We start from the raw sequence: 7273 nt of genomic DNA, 5'->3' as shown, positions 1-7273 counted from the left end.
GGATGGAGAATGGGAAAAGCTGTGCTGTATGATTTTCATCACCAGACAGTCACATGCCTCTTCTTACCTGGGTTCTCTCGAAGGCAAGAAAGGAGCTTGTTTTGGCAGATACTGAAGGCAACTGTTCTGACACATGACAGTCAAACCCCACAGTGGGCGCAGTGAGGTTCTGGGTGTAGTTCTCTAAAACCTTTTTAACTCTACCCTGTTGGTAACAAGAAAGGACAAAGATGTTGCTCAAAAGGTTTTCTAGGAACAAAAACACAATGACTGCATACCTTAGAAATATTTCACAATTTCTTTCTTTCAATACCTTTGTCAGCCTGATGATGGCAATGTATCCAGATTTCCCATGATACCAGCGATTGAGATCCAAACAGTCAGAGTACATAGATATATAAACACCTAAGCAAACAAGGAAAACTTTCAATTAATGTGTCTAGTCAAAAATAAATACAGGGAGGGTTACTTTTCAACATCAACATTTGAGGACATAATAAACCAATACAATTAACTTGGAACTTTAATGTGTCTTTCACAACACTTGGCACTTCTACAGCAGCGAGGCTGCACCTTGAAAGATGATTGTGTAACAGCTGTCAAGGACACACCACACGTTTAACAATCTAAATGACCTCACCACACACACACTGCAGCTGAACATGAATTCTAAACAATGTTAGATTATGTTCTCTATCCAGTTATTTATAAGCCATAATACATAAGTTTCTTTATGGGGTAAACACTAAAGATACTTTAGGCAATTTCTTTTACCTAGATTTGGGCTTTCACCCGTAAATCAAGAAGTTAATTCTTAGTTTCCACAGGGCAAATCAACAAACTTTAATAATTTCACAAGGAGAGCAGCAGAAAGTATACCTAAAGGCCCTGACACACCAAGCAGACACCAAGAAATAGTCTGACTTTGGCGTTGCCTTACGTCGGGGGCACACACTGGCCGTTGGTTCAAGTTAGGCAGACGGCCAAGTTATCAGGGCCTTAATGGCCACCAAATACTAGGATTTTAATAGTTAACTCCACTACTTCTGATGTATCTATGTGAGAATATAAATTAAAAAAAAAGAATTGATAGGAGACTGACATCAGCAGGCTGAAGAATAAGGTGTGGACGTTTCCACTTCCTCACTAAAGGCCACACGTATAGGCCTATTTATGTCTTACAAATACATAATGTAACAGGACATTAGACCTCATGCTATTACAATATAAAAATTAAGTATAATTAAATAATTACAATGCATTGAAATATGAATGGGGATGGTTAAGACACTTGACAAGAGCAACATTCAGGTAAATTCTCACAGGTTGCACAATATCTGAACGTAGGAGGCTAAACAAAGAGCCAAAAACCTGTTTGGTAGGTTTGGTGTGTCTTTTACACTCCCCCTGTAGCAATGCAACTGACAAAGTGAAGGGAGTAATGGCATTTTAGAAAAAGTACAAACTGTATAACCTTTCCAAAGATCACTTTCAGCCATTAAAAAAGCAAGTCAATATTAAGAATAAATGTGTATTTGAAGACATCTGTTGAAATGCCATTTTTCATGTGCCACTCTGATGTGGCTTCATACCATAGTCTACAAAAAAAAACAAGGACACATTGACCAATGTGTATACCTGACTACTTCCTCAATTATCAAAGCATTGTGGGTGGAGGGATAACAGACAAAATATTTTAGAGGAAACATTACAAATGATAAGTAATATTTAAAAATAAAACATATTACAGGTATACATGTTACAGTCAAATGAGATCCATGTTTAAATGAACAGTGAAACTTGACAATAAATGGCAGTATCAGATGTCCACCCACTAAAAGTCACGTTCTGTCCGAGGTTTCTTCCTGTTAAAACAAAGGGTTTTTTTCTCAACTCTGTCGCACCAAACGCTTGCTCTTGAGGGGAATTGTTGGGTTTCTGTAAATTATTGTGTGGTCTAGACTTACTCTATCTGTAAAACTTTGTTATAATCAAACACTATAAATAAACTTCAATTTAATTACAAGCTAAAATTAATTGTCTTTCTGCCTTTGACACAATTCATATCCCGAACTGTTGTGCACCAACTTATAGTTTCTGTTTCAGAACAGAAAATCTTCCACTTTCACTTGTGCACAATAAATGTATGCAGCTATACAACTTGCTTTCACTTTCAAAACTAGGGGAGCAAAAACCCAACACGGATCATTCCTTAGCTTGATCTCCTGCACACTACAGATACTTTGTTCTTCTGAATATGGCCATCAAGGTAATAACTTGGGGTTAAATACTTTAAAATGTTTTTTTTGCATTTTAACCAAGTAGCCAGTAATTAGATCTATGTTATGTTACAGAAATTGTGCTGTGTACAAATCTAAACTCAGAGTTCAGTGCATAGTAATAGGACCTCTTGTTCGCTTGTGGCTGAGCTGCTGAATGTCACTGTGATTTCACTACTGGTTGACATAACGGCAGTAGGAGAAGGGGGGAATAAATCATCATAAGTTACCTTTAGAGGGATCTCCAAGAGTTGTGCATGTACTGTTTCCAGTGAGTACACCAGTTTCTCCAAGGGCATTTGCCTTTAAACAAAGACAAAAATCGATACAGCGAAATCTGAAGATTTGTTGGATCATGTTTTTTTTTCTCAGGTCTGCTGGTGTTTCAAGCGTTTTACCTTGTTGACATCATCAAACAGCAAAAACCCATAGGATTCTTTCAGATCCTCCTCTGAATATCCTACTTCTCTTCTCTTTGCTCTGAAAGCACAATACTGATATAAAAGAAGTATGTTAATGACATGAGCAGCTATTTATTAAAAATATTTAGTAAATGTTAACAGATTAAAATTTTGGACTGACCTTTTCTTCCAGTGCTGGATTATTTAGCAAAACAGCGGATTTATACCTGAAAGACTGCTTTGACTCCTCATACAAGTACGCACTTTTAAGTGGAGCCAAAATATTGTTTTGAAAGATGCCGGAACTTTCTGAGACAGTTACTAAAACACCTGGAAGTGGACAAAATTACAAACATGAGAATAATATAATTGTCATAATCTAAAATTACAACAAATCGCGTTTTTTCTTTACTACAAGAAAACTAAGTTTCCGGATATTTCACAAGACTGGGACTTCTTGTAATGTGAGACATGACACCATATCTACGCGTCCTTTTTCGTATAATCATACAGCAGCAGTACCCCTAACGTTAACGTTAATTCTCAGCTATAGTTATGGGGAAGTAAATATCCGTTCCACGTTTCTTCTCAATCCTAAAGTGAAAGTTACAGGAGTAGAAAAAAAGCTCACCACCTTTCCTCGAGGCACCACCATTTCCACTTTCCATCGCTGAACACTTATGGAATCTCTCGTTTTCCCTTTGGTCTTCGTTGAAAACTGTTGTCTCTGGTTTTAAACATTACAGCAGAATTGTAAACGTTAACGTCAGTCCCATGTGTCCTGTATCCAGCAAACATTCAACAGTAGCGTTAACTTGAGCTTTCGCCGCAGTTTCAACAGCGATATTAACAATGCGACAACCAGGAAGTTGCAAAATTAGCGGCCGTCCGAACACGTAGAAACAACAAAAATCCACTTTTATCGTTTTACGGGTATTAAAGCCATTTCACAATTAAAGATCCTTAGTATTCATGCCTGGTTGGTCTACATATGTAGTCCGTTTCGAAAAAGAAAGAGAAACCTATCGAGTTGAAAGCATCCATCTTGAAAGTCTACACCGAACTGGTGGTGAGGCAGTTGTTGAAGCTAGTCTGACTGCGCCTGCGACTCACTTTTCCTGTGTTTGTTTTTCTCTTAACCGTAAAAAATTAACGATTACTAACATTAACGCTAACTGTTAACGGGAGCCCATTGAAAAACCTGTTTTTACCCTTAACGTGATACAGCTACAGATGAAGGTTATAATGTTGATTCTTATCTATTAGTCTTTAGTGTAATAGAGATTGTGGGGAAAGTTGGGATCAGGGTTAACCCTACTTACAGCCGTTGCAACGTCACATTTCTCAACGTCAAATTACTTAACCTTCAGACATTGTTTGTGCTGGTAATTTAACATGAAGTTTTTTGTTTTTGTGATAAGAAGAAACCTGGGGGCTATTGCAGAAAACTAGGATAAGGGATTCATCCCGGATATTCAAGTTATCCTGGATGAATATGGCCATAACTTGGTTGCACAAAAGCTGGTTGAATTAAACACAGCAAGTAACCATGGATATAGCTACATATTCTTTGTAGTTAGCAGGCTAGCCAGGCTAAGATTAATCCTGGAGTCTTGTGTGTTAAATCAGTCGTTGCTCTGATCTGAAATAAAAGTGTGTAGCGTAACATTTACCACTGTCTTCTGAATGTGCTCTGCTTTATTTTTATAAACATGCATTAATTGTCACTATTGCTGTCATAAGGGTTACTGTACAGACCTAGCAGTTGTAAAACAGAAAATGTAAAAATGTGGAGTGGCTAGTAAGAAGATATTTTTATATCCTTACGCATTCAGTCGGTCCGCTATTGTCTGCCATGCTTTTTCTCTCTGTTTGACAACAACAGCCGCATTTCCCTTTATGCATATTGTATGCATCACCTCCTCGTGTGTTTCCATTAGAAACTGCTGCTCAGCGGGTGACAAATATGCCACACGCGTCTTCTCCATTTTTGCATCAGTAAATCTGTGATTGTCATTGTGGTCGACTTCAGAAAGCCGTGAACGTGCACTTATCCCTGCGATCTACACCTGGCTTGACATAGCTTCACCTTCTCATCTTGGCTCGGCAAACGTGCAACATTTGATGAGCGGATCAAACTTAATCAAGCTGCACTTTTTCAGTGATCCGGGATTTCTTCATTCTACTTTTGTCCTATAGCCCCCAGTACTTCTTCTGACAGAATTTGGATTGAAGACCAGTTACCTAACCTGAGGGCTATTTCACAAACACAAGGTAAGGGATTAAGCTGGGATTTCCTAGTTAACCTGGTTTAAGTTAGCCTTGACTTGGTTTCACAAAAGCAGAGGAAACCAAGTTACCATGAAGATTTATTCTGTACAGCTAGCCTGGTCCCGACCAGTAGGCTAACAGCCAGGATTTATTAATCCTGCTTCCCTTTCTGTTCACTCAGCAGTGGTTTTACCATTCTATATCTATGTGTTTTATCCTATTATTATCAGCCTGCATGAACATACAACAGGTGCATATTGCTGTTCAGTTAAGTACTGTTATTTTTTTTTTTTAATTTGTGACCATTACTTTTATAATTATTCATGTGACATGTGATCCTTATTTTGACACTCCAGGATCTGGGGGGCTCAGGCTCTGCGCTCTCTTTGCTCACATCTTACCTGACAGACCGAACCTACAGGGTAAGTTGGAGAGGATCTACCTCAGAACCTTGCCCACGCAAAACTGGGGTTCCTCAGGGATCAGTATTGGGCTATCTCCTCTTTTCTCTGTACAGCAACTCTCTCATGTTGCACGGCTTTTCTCATCACACCTACGCAGATGACACCCAACTAATTCTCTCCTTTCCGGAGTCTGAAACTCAAGTAGCAGCACGTATCTCGGCCTGTCTGACTGACATTTCTTCCTGGATGTCTACACACCATCTGAAACTCAACCTTGACAAGACGGAGCTCCTTTTCCTTTTAGGAAAGGGCTCTCCTACCCAAGACCTGACTATAACAATTGACAACTCTGTGGTAGTCCCCACCCAGACTGCTAGAAACCTGGGTGTGACAACCAACTCTCTTTCACTGCCAACATTGCTGCAACTACCCAATCGTGTAGATACATGCCGCATAACATCAGAAGGATATGTCCACTTCTAACGCAGAAGGCGGCTAAGGTTCTGAATTAGGTTTTAGTCATCTCACATCTAGACTACTGCAACTCCCTCCTGGTTGGCATGCCTGGATGTGCCACCCGGCCCCTGCAGCTCATTCAGAACGCAGCAGCTCGACTTGTCTTCAACCTCCCCAAGTTCTCTCACACTACACTGCTCCTCTAGTCTAGAAATCTAGACGCAGCCTAGTGGCAGCAAATGTCAGGGTCAATCTAGCAACTCTCCGTTGGCATGCGAGCTGGAAAAAACAAATTCTGGTCAGGCCAATCACATCGTGTATACAGTCGGTGGGCGGGCTTAACGTAATGATGGCAGAGTTGTGGCGGTACTGCGTGAATTCCCTGCTAGTTGAAAACAAAGAAAATGGCTTCTGCTGCTGGCAAAGAGCAGTCTTTCCGCTTTGGCCGCAACTCTGGAAGACTTGGAGTTAAGCAATGAAGTCATTATTAAAAAAGGAAAATGTATTCAGAGTTTTGCCGACCAAATACGGCAAAAGTTTAATTGAATTCCTTTCAATTCAATTATATTTATATAGCGCTAAATCACAACAATTATCTCATTGAGCTTTTCACAAAAGAGCAGGTCTAAATGGTCTGTGATGTTATTTACGGAAACCCAACAATTCCCACCAAGAGCAAGCACTGGGCGACAGAGGCAAGGAAAAACTTAAACTTAACTTAAGAAGCAGAAACCTCGAGCAGAACCATGGCTCAGGGTGGGCGGTCATCTGCCTCGACCGGTTGGGGGTGAGATTAAGAGACAGACAGAGAGAGAGAGAGAGATAGAGACATGGAGAATTGTAGAAGAGGGTGTTTAGCGGGAACATTAATGGGATGAGGTTGCATACAATTAAAGAGAAGGAGGGAGAGAGAGGTGTCAGTGCATCATGGAAAGTCCCCCAGCAGTGTAGGCCTAAAGCAGCATATCTAAGGGCTGGCTCAGGACTCTCCTCTATCTTAAGCCTACTCTTAAATGTGGGGAAGGTGTTTGCCTCCTGAACCCAAACTGGAACCTGGTTCCACAGGAGAGGAGCCTGATAGCTGAACGCTCTGGCTCACGTTCTACTTTTAGAGACTCTAGGAACCACAAGTAACCCTGCATTCTGGGAGCGTAGTGCTCTGGTGGGGTTGTAAGGTACTATGAGCTCTTTAAGATAAGATGGTGCCGGACCATGAAGAGCTTTGTAGGTGAGAAGAAGGATTTGAAATTCTATTCTGGATTTTACAGGAAGCCAATGCAGAGAAGCTAAAACAGGAGAGATGGGATCTCTATTCCTGTTCGGTTCCTGTCAGAACACATGCTGCAGTATTCTGGATCAGCTGAAGAGTCTTGATGGACCTTTTCGAGCAGCCTGATAATAAAGAATTGGAGTAATCCAGCCTAGAAGTAACACATGCATGGACTAGTTTTTCTGCATCATT

The 7273-nt window shown here is 40.4% G+C and overlaps 1 protein-coding gene and 1 long non-coding RNA gene across 5 annotated transcripts in view; one reads left to right on the top strand and one right to left on the bottom strand.

Moving 5' to 3' along the window:
- Positions 1 to 3737, bottom strand: part of tasor2 (transcription activation suppressor family member 2) — a 24578-nt gene extending 20841 nt beyond the window's left edge. For 2 of the 4 annotated variants that reach the window (XM_032524631.1, XM_032524633.1), the window contains exons 1-6: positions 3312 to 3737; positions 2862 to 3010; positions 2678 to 2773; positions 2510 to 2582; positions 314 to 405; positions 68 to 205 (exon numbers count right to left, since the gene is read on the bottom strand). In XM_032524631.1, coding sequence (XP_032380522.1) covers positions 68 to 205; positions 314 to 405; positions 2510 to 2582; positions 2678 to 2773; positions 2862 to 3010; positions 3312 to 3348 — 585 coding nt within the window. In that variant the 5' untranslated portion in view covers positions 3349 to 3737. The remainder of the gene's footprint in view (positions 1 to 67; positions 206 to 313; positions 406 to 2509; positions 2583 to 2677; positions 2774 to 2861; positions 3011 to 3311) is intronic. The other 2 variants (XM_032524632.1, XM_032524634.1) reach the window with 2 other exon arrangements.
- Positions 2183 to 6034, top strand: LOC116694762 (uncharacterized). The gene is made up of 3 exons (XR_004333265.1): positions 2183 to 2269; positions 4880 to 4954; positions 5308 to 6034. It is a non-coding gene; the product is annotated as an uncharacterized LOC116694762 (long non-coding RNA).
- The last annotated feature ends 1239 nt before the right edge of the window (positions 6035 to 7273 follow it).

The sequence above is a fragment of the Etheostoma spectabile genome, chromosome 8, assembly GCF_008692095.1.
Source record: "Etheostoma spectabile isolate EspeVRDwgs_2016 chromosome 8, UIUC_Espe_1.0, whole genome shotgun sequence".
Taxonomy (NCBI): domain Eukaryota; kingdom Metazoa; phylum Chordata; class Actinopteri; order Perciformes; family Percidae; genus Etheostoma; species Etheostoma spectabile.
This window is presented reverse-complemented; position numbering and strand designations above follow the sequence as displayed.